Source organism: Phymastichus coffea, unplaced genomic scaffold (assembly GCF_024137745.1).
Source record: "Phymastichus coffea isolate CEN01 unplaced genomic scaffold, Cenicafe_Pcof_1.1 PCOF00016, whole genome shotgun sequence".
Classification (NCBI taxonomy): domain Eukaryota; kingdom Metazoa; phylum Arthropoda; class Insecta; order Hymenoptera; family Eulophidae; genus Phymastichus; species Phymastichus coffea.
Genome location: NW_026706827.1, coordinates 3,267,791 through 3,284,685, shown reverse-complemented (window position 1 = coordinate 3,284,685; position 16,895 = coordinate 3,267,791). Strand labels below are relative to the sequence as shown.

Genomic DNA, 16,895 nt, shown 5'->3' with positions numbered 1-16,895 from the left:
GAAGGAGGTAACCTGAGGCAGCCGGACCCTTAATGCAACTATGCTAGAGCATAGTATTGCGCAGGATAACGTCAACACCCGCTATATATAATTTTCGTCCGCGAATAACAATAATCTTATGTTTCGGCTTTAATTCAAAACACTTTGAACAGAAGTCCCATTACAATTTTCAGGGATGATTTTTAAGAATAGTTATCACTCCCTAAAACCGCTGATCAAAAAAATACGTGTCTCTTATTTCCTTATATTCCACAACTTATTACAGTTACTCAAAAATCAGAGGTGGACACCTCGCAAGAGTTACTATAGGCTCATGTCTCAATGTCAACAAAACAAAGAGAATTACTTCTGGCTCTCAAATAATCATACATACCATCAAAGGTATAAAGTTGCCAGGAGTTAAGCTACGGGATGAGATCTTCGTTGCCTTTAATGATGAGGTTGTCAGCCTTGGTGTCACGCTGGACAGTAAATTAACATGGAGACAGTACATTGACCAGATCAAACCAAAATCAATCACGCTCTGTATAGTTTGCGCATTATAAGACCTTGTAACATGCTGACGTTGCGCAGAAAACTGATGGTGTCTGTGATCCAGCCACATCTCGATTACTGCATAGTATTGTCTTTAGATGTGTATCAGGAGCAACAAATACGACTGCAGACTCACCAACACCTGTATTCGGTGTATTATTGGTGTTAAATGGAATGAGCACATTACATTCTACCGGAAGCAGGTGGGTTGGCTCCGCGTCAATTCTCACAGGAGCCGTTTTACTGCCTTGCTCATATACAAAATTACTTTTATGATGGAGCCCAAGTATTTAACTAAGTTTTCCTCTATTCACAAACGCGGCTTCACTGGCAGGAGGGAATGACCGGAATTCAACATTTAACAAGGTGAGAGCCTACGGAATTCCCTTCCTTCCTCTCTACGAAGTTTACCATCACTTACTGCCTTCAGTGATGGTACTAATAGATATTTTCTTTCCAACGATCCTTAAGTCTGTCTCACAGAAATGGCTTGTCTTTTTTTATTTTATTTTTTTGTTACTCGTTGAGTGCGTGCTTTGTTGTTTTATATTTTATACTGTTGACAACTGCATTACTAATTTCTTGATAGATTAAAATAAATATTACCAGTCTTGCTGAACTGTGATAAAGTATTTTGTCTTAATTTTCTCTATTTAAACGTTTGATATGTATTCAGGACTTTTAATTGTTTGTTACTGGCTGACAGAATTGTTATGCAATACTTTATTTATTCATATATGTAATAATCTTGTGACAGTTCCTTGACCAAAGTATGTGTTATATATTTTTAAAGAATGAATTTCTACTTTTGCCTCCGGACTATAACGAGGTAGATATTTGCCCGCGTTATTTCGCGAGAGATCAATAAATATTTTATACAGCTCGATGCGGGCGTACGGCAACCGCGTGAGACTATGCCCGGATACTTAGTTACGCCTTAAAGCCCGCGGGAGCGTCGTGGGTTCAGCAGCTAGTCTTCATGTTAATTCACCGACGGGAAAAGCGTGGAAAGTTGTAGAGTCAGGTGTAAATAAGAAAAAGGGTTGCATAAAATAAATGATATTTATACAGCTTGTAAGTTTACATAGAAAGCAGCGCGGCGATAAAGAGAGGGAGAATAACTAGCTAGCGAGAGAGAGACAAGGTACACAAGTAGGTACTTACAAATGCGCACGAGACCACGGATGAGCCTTATCAAATGCTTGAATACAGGGGGACGATTGGCTAACTTGCACCGGAATAGTCCCACACACTAACTTGCAACACTGTGCACTATTTACGGTGGGAAGTCTCTCCTTTCTACTGCCGCTGGGCCAAATCAAAACGTCTCAATGAAGATGAGTAATATCTCGACTTCTTTTTGAAAGCCGGCCGGCAGGAGCACGTGTGTTTTTGGCCGCTATTCTCGAGCTAATGTCGCGGGAGCGTTCCCCCACTCTCTCTCCCCTACTCTGTCGAACCTAAGTCGGTTCCTGTCGCGCGGCCGTCTCTCTCTCACACGTTAGCGCGCCTTCAGTGTGGATCTGCACGAGCTTATCCTTCCTCTCGCTAGTTCGCGTTGCGAATTAAGTATTCTCTCTCTCTCTTACCTCGTACTCTATTGTCTGCTGCGGCTGCTACTTCTAAGCTTTGTACATAAGGTTACATAAATTGATATAAATATAAGTATATAAGTATGGATATATATAAGAGTGGTTGTTAGAGAGAGAGAGACATAACGAGTGGCTTAACACACGTTATATTCCCCTCCCCCAGACGTTAGTAACGCCAGCAGTACCCACTCGATACCTTGATCTCTCTCGTCCTGGGAAGAAAACTACCAGGGGTATAGGAAAGACAAAGACCACTATTCATCGGGCGGGTCGTTGAGTGTAATGGTTTAGGACAAAATGAGTATAATAACCAGACTGGATAAGAACCATAATGTTTTATTACAAGTAGCCCCCTTACTCTCCCTCGCTTTATTTACAAGACTTAGAAGTTAGGATTAAGGCAATGCCAAAAAAAAAGAATTAAAGAAAGCAGTTGATTCACGCGGATTACAATATATTATTAGTTTGACGCGATAAACGAAACGCGTAATAGGAGGCAGTGGCCAAGGAAAAGTGAACTCTCGATGAGGGGTCGTCCTCTTCTGTCTTCGGCGTAGCCAAAGAGGCGCAGGGACGGCTACTGGATGGTCCTCTAATGGAAGGCCCTGGGGGCGTAATCCTCGAGGTAGTTATACCTGTCTGCCAGTCCTAGCTCGAATTTCCTGTGCTGGAAAAAGTTCGGGCAGTTTTCTGTCCTGCTTACGCCGGTGAGGTTGCACACAAAGCAGTACCGGACACCTTTCTTTGGCACATTAGGCCCATCCCACTTGCCGCAGGGCGTGGTAGCACACCTGTGCTTCAGCGCGTGGTGCTGAGGGACCAGGTTCTGGTTGCTCTCGCAATAGTGAGCGGCTTGAGCCCTATGAGCCAGCTCCCGGCGCTGATCGAGAGAGAAATGGACCTCTCTCGACGCTAGGTCTTCGGCTTCGGCGGCGGGATAGGATGGGACCTGTGACACCCCCGCAGGCACGGAAAGCGGTCGGACTTCCGCTTCCAGCAGATTTAGCTGGGCCAACTGGCGCTGGATCTCTTCCCTCTCCCGGCGCTTTTGTTCCTGGAGTTCCAGCAGGCGAGCTCGCTCCTTCTGGATATTTTTCGCCGTATCCCAGCGAGACGCTGCATTGGCTAGGAAAACGCGGCGCTCCACTTCGTCTTGGATCTTGGAGATCAGATCTTCGGGGGCGAAGGTCCGGATCCGTTGGTCAGGATGGTTGGCCAGGGCTAGGGCCTCGGAGTAGGCCTGGCCTTCGGCTTGCTCAGCCTTACGGCGAGCCGCTCGAAGATCCTTTATCTGCTGCCTAATAGCCGACCATTGTTCTTGGGGGGAGACGGCATTGGCCATATCTCCTCCTTGACGGGTCGAGGCAGTAGGGGCCGGAAGAGCCGGTACCCAAGGCTGGGCTAGGGCCTCACGGATGGGTTGGCGACCACCGGCTGTATCGGCCCAGGTTAGGAGCAGCTCTTCGATTGAGGGGAGCTGAGGAATCAGCTCGGAAGGGAGGGTGGCCGTTCGCATGGCCATTTCGTTGACCATTTCCAAAAGCCGAGTGGCAACGAAGCGGGGAACCTCGACCTTAACGGTCTCTTGCTTACCGGACATTTGCCGTACCGGTAACATGATCTGTAAGGAAGATCGTCGTTTATAGTACATGTATGAATAATAACATAATATGTTCGAGAAAAAGCAAAAACATAGCTTATTATATAATAAGCGTTAGAGCGGTAAGAAAGGTTAGTGACAAGATAGCGTATATTCATTAATAACTACGATGAGGGATTATGTCGCGAACGTAGTCGGCGGGGAGAAAGTATAACTGGTCGCCACGCAGGTGTTAGATTTAGGCAGAACTTACGGGGTCTGCCTCTCTTACGTGGAGCTACCGCCTCCTGGGCGGGTAGAGCTTGGCTTGAGTCTGGCTGAGAAGTCAGGTCGGCTGTAGAAGAAGGCGTAGCCATTGTAGTGGAGGCCTGAGTCGCCGAACGGTCCACTGCCTCCGGGTTCTTCTCCCGAATAGCTAAATCATGTTGCCCTTCTGTGTCGTCTACCGGTTCTAAGGGGGCGTCGTGGGGGAATTGTTCCTTGTCGTTGCATATTTTAAGCTGATTTACAGCTACTTTTCCAATATTTACTCCACTTTCTGATTGGAGTAGGTAGGAATTCATTCCCAAACGTTTACGTCACGATGAACGGACTACAGAATTTCGGGCAGAGTTTGGCGGCAATGGCTTTAGCCGCCGAAGAGAGGACATTATTTTTCGCCCAGACTTTGTCACCGACATTATAGACGACGTCGCGATGGCAGTCGTTAAAGTACTTTTCCTGTCGCGTTTGCGCGGCTCGGCTGTTTTCCAGAGCTCCAGCTCGTACTTCAGCGAGTTTTTTCATACGGTCGCTCCATTCCTCACGGGCAGTGGTCTCCAATTGTAGAACCGCCACGCGCTCCTCCTCGCGTCGAACTGTGCGAGGGGGCGCTGGATGTCGCCCGTAGTTGAGGAAAGCAGGGCTTGAGCGAGTAGCTTCATGAATGGCTGAGTTATAGGCGAATGTGAATTCCGCTATATGCTCATCCCATTTCGCATGCTTGTCTTCAGTGAAAGCGGCAATTATAGTTTTAATGGTCCGATTTGCCCGCTCGGTGGGTTATACGGAGCGCAAGTTCCATGGATCACTCCGTGTAACTTCAGGAACTCATCGACTAACTTGTTTTTGAAGGGCGTGCCATTATCCGAAAGAAATCGGTCAGGGGTTCCGAAGCGAAGGAAAACCCGTTGATTGAGTTCTTTCTTAATGGTTTTACAGTTAACCTTACGGATCGGAATGCATTCGATCCAACGAGTGAACACATCCATAAAGATGAGCAGGTGCTCATGGCCTTGGGGCGAGCGAGGCAAAGGCCCCATGGTGTCGCCGCAGACCACTTCCGAGGGACGGGTAATTACGTGTTTACCCATGAGTCCTGCAGGGGATTTTTGTTCTACTTTTACTTGTTGGTAAATCATACAGTTACGTACAAAATGCGCGACATCTTTGTATATGCCAGGCCAATGATAGCGTAATACGGCTCGTTGATGGGTCTTATATCGCCCTTGATGGCCCGATGTCGGTTCGTCATGACATTCCGCCAGGACTCTCTTTCGTTGTTCTCGAGGAACTACTAGCTTCCAGGCATCGTCATCATTGCCCATCAAATCATCGACTATCGGGTCAGGTCGATAAACATATAAGCGGCCACCCACTACCTTCCAGTAGGGATGCGCTTGTGGATCCTGAGCGACTTGCGAGATCTTGCGTCTATACCAGGGGTCCTTGGTATTGTCATCGAGAGAGAAAGAAGCTAAAGCGGCGGCGATATCCTCGTCTGTCTCGAACATACGCGAAAGTGCATCGGACACGACATTGTCCTTGCCTTTGCGGTGTACGATATCAAAGTCGTAGCCTTGAAGGTGTAACGACCAGCGGCCTAGTTTCCCATTGAGGTTCTTCAGATTCCTAAGCTAAGTCAAACTATGGTGGTCTGTAACCACTGTAAAGTGATAGCCTTCGACATACGGGCGACATTTCTCAATCGACCAGATTACCGTAAGGCATTCTCGCTCGGTGACTGACAGGCGACGCTCGGCAGCAGTGAGGACTCTGCTGCCGTAGCAAATGACATAGTCGATCTCATTTATCTTTTGGACCAACACGAAACCAATGCCCGTGTCGCTGGCGTCATATTCGATAGAGAATGGAGCGTTAGGGTCTGGTCTAGCCAGAACTGGAGCGGAAGCAAGGAGAGCTTTAACTTGCTCGAAGAAGGCCCAATGTTCTTCGGTCCATACATATTTGGAATCTTTCCGAGTAAGGGAAGTGAGTGGTTCCGCAATAGCTGCAAAGTCATCCAGGAACTTCCTGTACCATGAGGCCATGCCCAGGAAACGACGTAGTTGACGCAAATTTTTAGGTCTTGGGTATTGTAAGATGGGTTTCACTCTCTCAGGATCCGGGCGGCAGCCGTCTCGATTCACCAGTACGCCGAGGTAGCGCACCTCGGACATACAAATCTTGGACTTTTTCCTATTTATAGTAAGCCCAGCCTCGTTAACTCGCTTCAGAATCAGCGTGAGCCACTTTACGTGATCGGTAAAAGTATCCGTTGCAATGATCAGATCGTCTAAATAGGCAAAGGCAAAAGGCTCCATTTCGGGCGTGATAAGCTTATCCGCCAGCATTTGAATCGTAGCAGGACCGCCGGCCAAGCCATAAGGCATCCGAGTAAATTCAAATAAACCCATACCAGAGACAGTGAAGGCCGTAATCGGGATAGACTCTTCCTTAAGCGGAATCTGCCAAAAGGCTCCCGAACAATCTAGGGCGCTTATATATTTGGCGTGTTGTATCTTGCGTAAAATAACACCCATATAAGGTAATGGATATGCCGATATCTTTGAAACCGCATTAACTTTGCGATAGTCTACACAAAACCTATACGTTCCATCTGGTTTCAGGATCATTACTACTGGGCTAGACTATTCGCTCTTGGATCTTCGGATCACTCCCATCTGCAACATTTTACGTACTTGCTCGTGCATTTCGTCCTCAATTTTCTTAGACACTGGATAGTATCTTTGCTTAATCGGGCGCGGGCTAGTGAGATTAATTTCATGAACGATCCACCTGGTGCAACCTAACTGTTCACCAGAGGTTTCGGGGATCAAGCTATGCATGACCCTATCGATTTCGCTCTGCTCACCTGTGAGATCTTCGATCCCCAGAGAGAACAAGGCCATTGCCTCTTCAGACTTCTCGGAGGAGAGAGTTGCAGGCACGCCTTCGGAGCAACCTTTGAAAGTCAGCCTGTTAGTCGTGGGATCCAACATGGCCGAAAAGGCGCGTTTGAAGTCAGCACCGAAAGTGCACTCGGTGTCGACTTCTGATAAAATGAGAGCGTTAATCGCATGAGTTACCCCCCCTAAAGTAAAGGGTAACTTTACGATACCCATAATGGGTACGTAGTGACCATCGACTGCTTTGGCTCCTGGGCCCACATAGGGGTGTACGCGCCTATTCAAGGCGGTGGCAATCGAAATAGCGTGTGGACCAAGGACAGTACGGGAAGATCCGGTATCCCAGAGGCCTCTGAATTTATAGTCGCCGACACTCACGGTCAGCCACCAGCGAGGTGACTTCTCAACCTGGGCGCTGGCCACAGTACCGCCATCGCAGGGCTGTCGCACGTCGGAAGAACTAACCTGAGCTAGCATCGGGTCGTTCACCGTCTTGTGTACAGCCTGTACGGAGCTCCTGTGTCGCCACTAGTTTCGAAGGTCCCGTGGTTTGGGGGAGCCGCAGGGACCTCATCTACGCGCTCCCTTCGTCGTTTTTTGCTTTGAGTCTAGCACTTTCCAGTGGACCGCACTCAGGGCAGGACTTTTTCGTATAGCCGGGCCAACTGCAGTTCCAACAAAGAAGTTTATCTCCGTCAGGGCCGGCTGCTCGGTCCTTATTCTTATCCGACCTTGGCGTAGTCACTAAAGAGGGATTTTTATCGCGGGGTCTAAAACCTCCCCGACCACGGCCTCTGCCTCTATACGAGTCCCAACGAGGGTTCTTAGGCTCCTCACGGCGGTTGAGCTCGGAGTTGGTGCCAGGGCTCCCTTCCTTGGCCTGAATAGTAGGTGATTTGGAGTTTTCCATTTCTCTGAGCTTCTTCTCTAGGATTCTCGTCATCCAACTCGTCCGCCGAGGCGCTAGGGGAGCTCTCGTTCATGGAGGATAGGCCGGACGGCTTATTCTTGGTGCCCCTCGGAGGCCTATATGCCGTCTCCGGTAGGATGCTGTACTCAGCCGGAGGTGGGGGCTTCCACTGTCCCGCTTCGTCATCTTCGGCCTCTTGGGCTTTGGTCAAAAGTACCCGAACGTCTTCCAAGTTATTCCTATAGTGCTTCAGTTTCTTGTGAAGCTTAGGCAGCATATTATCTATGACGAGAGTTATCTGGTCTTTCATCTCCCACGGCGGATCCATTCTTTTCAAAATGGTAAGCAGAGCTACGCTATATTCTGTCACTGGTTCTTCTACACCCTGGGTCCGGCAATGAGCTTCTACCACTAGGTTTCTCCGATTTTTCTTAGATTTGCTGTAAGTTGTGAGAGCCGTATCTTTAAATTCGTCGAAAGTGTCCCAGGTTTTTCTTAGGGCCCTATACCAAAAGAGAGCTGATCCGGTGAATAAGGGAGTCATGGAGTCCAACAGCTCTGTATCCGCCACTCGGTCTAGGCGCCGGTTCTCCTCTACTCTTTCCAGGAACTCTTCAATGCCTAGCCCTTCGGCACCAGAAAATTTGATTTTCCACTCTCTGACTGTTTTCCCCAGGTTCCTGCTCGAGGGGTAATAAGCTGGACCTGTTTGATGTAAACTAGTCGTCTGGCTGGCTACTGGTGGGTAGAAATATGCACCCTGTTGTGATGAGTTCACTGTCGCGCTAGGTATGGCCCCTCTTCCCCAGCTCGAGCTTGCCGGGGCAGTCGAGGTAACGAGGGAAGCCGTCGGGTCGAGCAAAGAAAGGACAGTGCATGGGGCATGCCGCTTGTCGTGCGAGTGGGCTTGCGGGGGCGTAAAATGCCTTTGGGCCGTCGAGGTGATTGTGGAGAGGAATGTATTGTTTCGTATTGTTTCAATAGGTTTTTAGTTTCTTCTACTTCTTTTTGCCAGGCAGCGAATTGCGTCTGGAATTGTGTTCGTTCTGCGTGTCTTGCCATTTCTAGTTTCCATCCTCTACGCAGTTCGTCTGCTATCGGCTTTATCGTAATCTCTGTCCGGCCATTGGGCAGTACGATTTTTATTAGTTCTTGACTAGTGCTGTCGTACTTTGGCGTTGGCTCGGTAGTAGTGATGTTGTTTACGGGAGTTACATTTGTCGGCATAAATGTACTTATTTGTTGTGATGGTGATACTTGATGGCTTTGCCCTGTGAGTTCGGGAGATTGTGAGTCTGCTCCGAGGGTTAGCGACATTTCGCTGTTATTGTTGTGAGGTGAGCTGGTTGCCAAATGCTCTTCACTTTCTTCATTTATGGTAATTTGAAGGCTTAAATATCTTTCCATTTCCAAAGCTGTATGTAGGTCTTTACTAATGTCGGGTGGTAGTGTACCTGATTCGAAGAATGTTTTGGCTAAGTCGTCCCGTCTTGTACGGGTGAATGTGTCATCTTCGTCTTTGGGCGCTACGAAGTCCTGTGCTGTATAGTCCCCTTGTAGTCTGCGGTATAATCTGTCCGCTCGCTCAAGAAGGCGTCCCTCGTTGTACAATTCTTATTGTGACAGTGCGTTGTCCAGGTCGATACTTGATAAATTTCGAACCCATGCAAGCAGTTGCTCGTTCAATCTTTCTTTAAAGATTGTTAAGTCGTCGAGCGTCCAGTTAGTTGCCATTGTTGTCGTTTCTTGAGTTTATTTTTATTATTTTTATTATGTAATTGTTAGCGGACTGAGCTAGTTCGGAGGCGCTGCCGAAGAAGACGAACGAAAGTTGTTGGCCGAAATCGTTAAAGGCTAGGTTAAATGATTGTTAATTGAGTTTAGATTAATTCAATATCTAGCGCAACGTATACTGCGTGCGCTCTAAAAGCGAAGTTGGAATTTTTTCAGGCGTCAGTCTAGTTGGATTCGTTCTAAGAGTTATCGCGAGGCAATTATGTAAAAGGAAGAAAACATATGCATGCGCCGCCAAGAAAGGTTGTTATATATTATTATACAGGGTGTTCCAGACCACCCGTACACCCCCTCTAGAATCCAAAATAATGGATTAATCAAAAACTGCTTCAGACAAAAGTTGCTGGGCTTCGAGGGGGACTTATCCGTACGACCTTGGCTTTGACCTTGGAGGTCATGTTCAAGGTCATTTCAAGGTCAACTTTGTTTTTTTAAATAGGAACCACTATTTTTGACCCCGGATTCAGAAAGAGCGAAAAATTTTACGTCCAAAACGGTATTTTTAAATTTTTTTTCATGGCCTTGAGAAGGTCGATTTAAGGTCAAATGCTTGAAAAACTGCCTAAAAGCGTTTTTTTAATTTTTAAGATATCGAAAAATGACCTCTACAAAATTTGTTCAGAACAGAGTGGGCCACCCAATGCACCAAAAACCTTTGACCTTTAACCTCATTTTGAAGGTCATTTCAAGGTCGAAGTGTTTTTTGTAATGGAAATCCCTCTTTTTAACCCCGGATACGCACATAGCGCGAAATCCGACGTTTGGATAAGGTATTGTGTTGAGTTTCGCGCTATGTGCGTATCCGGGGTTAAAAAGAGGGATTTCCATTACAAAAAACACTTCGACCTTGAAATGACCTTCAAAATGAGGTTAAAGGTCAAAGGTTTTTGGTGCATTGGGTGGCCCACTCTGTTCTGAACAAATTTTGTAGAGGTCATTTTTCGATATCTTAAAAATTAAAAAAACGCTTTTAGGCAGTTTTTCAAGCATTTGACCTTAAATCGACCTTCTCAAGGCCATGAAAAAAAATTTAAAAATACCGTTTTGGACGTAAAATTTCCCGCTCTTTCCAAATCCGGGGTCAAAAATGGAGGTTCCTATTTAAAAAAACAAAGTTGACCTTGAAATGATCTTGAACATGACCTCCAAGGTCAAAGCCAAGGTCGTACGGATATGTCCCCCTCGAAGCCCAGCAACTTTTGTCTGAAGCAGTTTTTGATTAATCCATTATTTTGGATTCTAGAGGGGGTGTACGGGTGGTCTGGAACACCCTGTATATGTGTACTTTTATATGTACGAGTATATTATCGTTGTGATTTGATTAGCTTGTTTATTTATAGGTGAACGAAAGTCTTCGTTTGTCGAATTCATGTACCACTACACACTTTTCGCCGTGTCCTATGTTTACATACGCATTTTCTTATGTACAATCGTGTGACATTTCTCAAACGGCGTAGCCTTGAAAAATATATTATATTCCAATATTGAAAAAGTTTGAAATTGCTCGACTAGCGAGGCTTATAGCAATTTCAAGGCTGCCGTGTAAATAACACACTGTGTTTACATTCGCTGCGCAACCTGAGTCTCTGTTATATACGCACTGGTACTCTATCGTTTTCGTAAACACGCGGCGTCGTGTCTCTCGCACAAGAAGAAAAGCTACTTCGAATGCCACTGTCGGTTGGGCGCCAATATAACGGGGTTGATATTTGCCCGCGTTATTTCGCGAGAGATCAATAAATATTTTATACAGCTCGATGCGGGCGTACGGCAACCGCGTGAGACTATGCCCGGATACTTAGTTACGCCTTAAGGCCCGCGGGAGCGTCGTGGGTTCAGCAGCTAGTCTTCAAGTTAATTCACCAACGGGAAAAGCGTGGAAAGTTGTAGAGTCAGGTGTAAATAAGAAAAAGGGTTGCATAAAATAAATGATATTTATACAGCTTGTAAGTTTACATAGAAAGCAGCGCGGCGATAAAGAGAGGGAGAATAACTAGCTAGCGAGAGAGAGACAAGGTACACAAGTAGGTACTTACAAATGCGCACGAGGCCACGGATGAGCCTTATCAAATGCTTGAATACAGGGGGACGATTGGCTAGCTTGCACCGGAATAGTCCCACACAATAACTTGCAACACTGTGCACTATTTACGGTGGGAAGTCTCTCCTTTCTACTGCCTCTGGGCCAAATCAAAACGTCTCAATGAAGATAAGTAATATCTCGACTTCTTTTTGAAAGCCGGCCGGCAGGAGCACGTATGTTTTTGGCCGCGATTCTCAAGCTAATGTCGCGGGAGCGTTCCCCCACTCTCTCTCCCTTACTCTGTCAAACCTAAGTCGGTTCCTGTCGCGCGGCCGTCTCTCTCTCACACGTTAGCGCGCTTTCGGTGTGGATCTGCATGAGCTTATCCTTCCTCTCGCTAGTTCGCGTTGCGAATTAAGTATTCTCTCTCTCTCTTACCTCGTACTCTATTGTCTGCTGCGACTGCTACTTCTAAGCTTTGTACAGAAGGTTACATAAATTAATATAAATATAAGTATATAAGTATGGATATATATAAGAGTGGTTGTTAGAGAGAGAGAGAGACATAACGAGTGGCTTAACACACGTTATAGGACAAATAAACGATCTTTTATCTATCTATTTATTTCTCGGTGCTACTATCTATATCCTTTGCATGGTTTACTACCGACTCGCGTGATTTATTTTGTAATCCAATCCTATTGTCTGCATCAAAGCTTAACACTTTTATTAGTTATTACTTATTTATCTTATTTATTTATTTATTTATTTATCTTATTACTCTACCGCTTCTTGCTTCCCTACTGGCTCTCTGATGACTTGTCATGCGCACGCTCTTATAGAATAAGCCCCATAATACTCTCCGCAGATCCAGGCAGTCACGCTCTCATCGGAGAACAAGTGGGAAAGACCGAGCGAACTGCTCATAGCTTGCACCGATACCTGCCAGAGCTGATATCCTTCAGATCCATAAGACGTTCTCCTCATCAATTCACCCCGAGGTACTTGCCTCCCATTTATGGCAATAAGAAATATTGTGACCTCAACCAAAAATCCCATTATAATGTAAGTTAGTACAATGATTAGGATTATCTCATTATTATCATTATTATTATTGGTCTAGTTAGGTCGTGTATAAATGTATGAAAGTTTCTGAGGAATCGAGCACTTTATGAACTCCATGGGTAAGTCATTTATATGTAATAATTTTTCAAATTAAGTTATATTTTGTGAGTGAAATCGTGTGTAACAATTGGATCGCTCTATTTACAAAATTATAAACAATAGCTCTCTTTTGTGGAAATAGATGGTAAAAATCAAAAGGTATAAAGCGTTCCAAAAGTGCTTATTTAATGCCAGTGATTATTTTGTTATTATTATTATTAAATATATTAAATATACTCAAGCGTCTATTTTTTCTGATTTCGCAACAATAAAATATCATCCACTTATCTTTTATAAAAGTTAACATTACATTTCATGACATCCAGACAATGTGTTTCATTCAAAATTTGCCATTAAATTAAAAATAATTTCAGCTTATAAAGAAGATAATACCATCTAGAAACCCCTATAAGGTCAAATTAATGTGGCATTTTAAACACTTCCATTTTCTCATAATATCTAGTAATACCAAGTTAATATTAATATTTGTGTATATGAAAATAACATTAAAAGAAACCAACCAGTAATTATTCTGATCGTTAGTAGGTATTTTTCAAAGACAATTTTAATGTAGATAGGTATTTATTCAAAAAGTTTACAATCGCTTTGTTGAATCTATTTATCAGCGAATTAATAGTTAAACTATGATTCTTACTGGTAAGTTTTTCTTGAGGATTTTTCCTAAAATCCTTTTCCTAATATTTATAGCTTCAGAGTAAGCAAAAATATTTTGTTTTCAATCAAATTAATTATTTAAAATAGTTCTCAAGGCCATATTGGTGGAATGAGCTCTGTGAATCGTTTAACTATCGAGCTACCTCTTTTTCGTCATCTTCTCAGCCATTGCCAAGCTGAAAACTTGTGCAGTATTTACCTGACCTCATGTTTGTGCTCTCTTGTTTGTCGAAATGCTAGCGGCAGATTGGTGACACCGATAAAGAGGAAGAGAGATCATCAATGAAAGAGCGAGGATGGTCGATTGATATATTTTTATTTAACTTTGGCAAAAAGTTGATATTTGTGTATAGAAGTGTAGACAATAAATAAATATAGTAAAATGTAAAAACATAACAAAATTTATTGTAATTTACTGTCGTGTGTTCTCGTTTCGTGTTAATTTAATTTTGGTCTATCAGCAACGGTTATTTCTCAGTGAGAGGCTAATCACCGCTTTGATCAGGGTTGGGAATACTTGTTACCAGTAAATTTAATAAACGCACTTTCATATCTAAAAACGTGCATGAAATCATAGTACAAAGTGATTCACGAAGCGGGTAGATTCAATTTTCGGGTGAAAGGTTAGATTAATTTTCACTATTTTTTACAAATAAAAATAGTGACCTACATTACAGAATGCAGAAACATTTATGTCGTTTTATTATACTTTATGAAAGTCAATACAATATACTTTTTTAGCTGAAAGATTTTTATAAACGTGCTTTGCCGTGAATGGCAGAGAGGGGGGGGGGTATATGAAAAGACGAGAAAGGTAGAGAGGCAAAGAAAACAACTCACAATGTATAGTGAACCATATAATTCAAACATGAACACAACAAAGCATTCATCAGCTTCTGGATTGCTTTCGGCAACGTTGAAGTTTCTAGTAAATTTATATGCGAGTGGCCTGGACAATCCCGAAAGTCTTATTTCTCATTACCATCTCAATTTCCCGCTTTTGTTACAAGTCACTCAGCTTTCTGACATGGGTTAGCATAATTTTCATCATTTGCACACACTCTCACGGAAGTATCTTCAAGGAGATTACGGTAAAATACTAGCGAAAATGAAGAGACGTTCGACAATAGCAAGACACATTTATTGTGGTCGCGTTCTAATGACACTGATTATTCGTGTTGGTTTGCATCCAATCTTTGCTCTTCGCTCCTAGACGCCTGAATTTCTTTTTCTCGCTCTCTCTCCCTCACTTATTCGTGGTTGTGTCTCTTTCATGTTGCTGTTTTATTTGCTCTCGCGATAGCCGCGAAAATAGCAGCTAGCGCGTTTACTAGTTACATTTATATGTATTAAATAAGTTTTTGTGGTTGTAGCGTTATTAAATATTATTTTCTCAGAATTCTTAAATATAGGCGCTATTTTAACAATCTTATGTGAGTAATAAGTGAATACTTACGTAAATGAAATGACACTTATTTTGAAAGGGGTGGATTTCGTAATAATACTTTTATGTTCATTCTTGTCACATCCTTGTATAATTATGTTAAAAATAGGTAACATCAGTGGAAATGATTTTAATAACTAAGCGATACCTATTGCACAGAAAATCAAGTTTTGTAATAAAACTGTACAATCATAAAGCATTTTATGTGTATGATTTATTTGACTAATAAGATCTCTGTACTCTACTCTAAATAGTTGAAGAATTGAAGCTCCCCATTCTTCTGTCCCGGATTATCCGGTATTTATCCGAATAATATCAAACTAAGTTTTTAACTAACTACTTTCTCAGCAAAAGGAGATTAAATTAATTAAAATAAATTGATAACACTATAATGATTGACAGAGAATTAATTGCAAATGTTTTTTATATGTAGACGTTAATATCATTACCATATAATTGTTTAACGATACTGTACAGCTAGTAGCTAATTTGAAAACTTCTGTACAACATATCGCTGCAATGACTGCATTAGTTGATGCAACAGCGGGTATAATATTTTTTACAACACCTTGTACCAATCTATACGTTAATCCTTGAATTCCGAAATGTATAGCTCGATCATTTGACTTTTCATAAATCCAATTAATGTGCTGAGGATCATCACCATCTATAGAACAATCAAATGGATTTTCCTTAGGCCATTGAATAACTTTTACATATTCTATACAGTGTTCTGGCAATCGTGGAGTATTGGCTATAGTACAAAGAGGATATGTCGCCTGAAATCAAATAAAATGAACTAGTTTTAATTATATGATTACAATTTAATTTCAATTGTCATTATTTATAACCAATATTAAGATATAATTAGTAGCTCGAATAAACTTTTCATTCATTTTGTAAATCACTAATTGAGTATCTGCTTTAATAATAATTTGGTTGATGTAAATTAAATGAATATTTTAAAAATCAGTAGAGTTCTCATTGACGTTGAGTCAGACGTATTTACATTTAGCTCTGATTAGTATTATGGCGCTTACTATCTGTACCACGGTTGGCCGCGGCGTAATGCGGTTAACACAACACTGACATTCTTTTCTTTTGCTTCTATAAATAAGAAATAGTTAATTGGATAAAATATCTACCTTCCCATTGCAGAGTATCTCGACAATTAAAAGTATTTTCAAAAAAGATCTACAAAACTAAAGTCAAAAATCAATCGAAAGTAACGCAACACTGTTGTTTTCTAATATAGTAAGAAACAGTATGTTCCTAAAAAAGAATTTAGTCATTGTATAGTAATTGATACCCTCAAAGGCATAGACGTGAAAGCCGATCTACGTACTATCGCTTGTAAAACGCCACCAATCAACATTATTGCAGCGTCCAAGATATCCCAAAACAGATTTTGTTGTTATTTTAATGATGAAAAAATCATTGAATCACTAACAAAAGAAGGCAATAACACAGTGGTAATTGATAAACATATTATGAAAATGAAACTCTACGTCAATAAATCAAGCAGAGTAATTTTTTCAAATACGCATGGCAGCATCCTACAAGACGAGATTATTTCAGTATTTTAGACATACGGCATTGAGCCGAAGTCAAGCTGAGTTAGATTAGGCTTATTTTCGCTGAAACTGGATTTACGCATATACGAGGTGTGTTCAAAAAGTAACGAGAATTTTTAAATTTCGCGGGTTTGGAGAGTCCGCTTGTATAAAATTTTTTTTTATTATGTTGGTACACATGCCCCTGAAGTACGATAAAATTTTCAGCAATATTCATTGCTTACTTTTTAAGTGGCAGCCGCTAACGTTAGACGTGTTTTTCGAGCTCGGCGATTTTCGTTTGTGAAAAAAAATGGATCAAAGAATTTGTATTAAATTTTGCGTAAAAAATGAAATAAAGTGTAGTAAAGTTTGTCAAATGTTAACAAAGGCATATAGTGAGTCTGCTATGAGTAAAGCAAGGATTTATGAGTGGTAT

The 16,895-nt window shown here is 42.7% G+C and overlaps 1 protein-coding gene across 2 annotated transcripts in view; it reads right to left on the bottom strand.

Annotated features, from left to right (window-relative positions):
- Positions 1-16,895, bottom strand: part of LOC131675062 (NEDD8-activating enzyme E1 catalytic subunit) — a 353,933-nt gene that overhangs the window by 87,940 nt on the left and 249,098 nt on the right. Inside the window, exons 3-4 of one of the 2 annotated variants that reach the window (XR_009302985.1) lie at positions 15,353-15,682; positions 14,916-15,051 (exon numbers count right to left, since the gene is read on the bottom strand). Coding sequence is in view for 1 of the 2 variants with exons in the window: in XM_058953895.1 (XP_058809878.1) it covers positions 15,353-15,682 (330 nt within the window). In the remaining variant the exon portion in view is untranslated. The remainder of the gene's footprint in view (positions 1-14,915; positions 15,052-15,352; positions 15,683-16,895) is intronic. The other variant, XM_058953895.1, reaches the window with a different exon arrangement.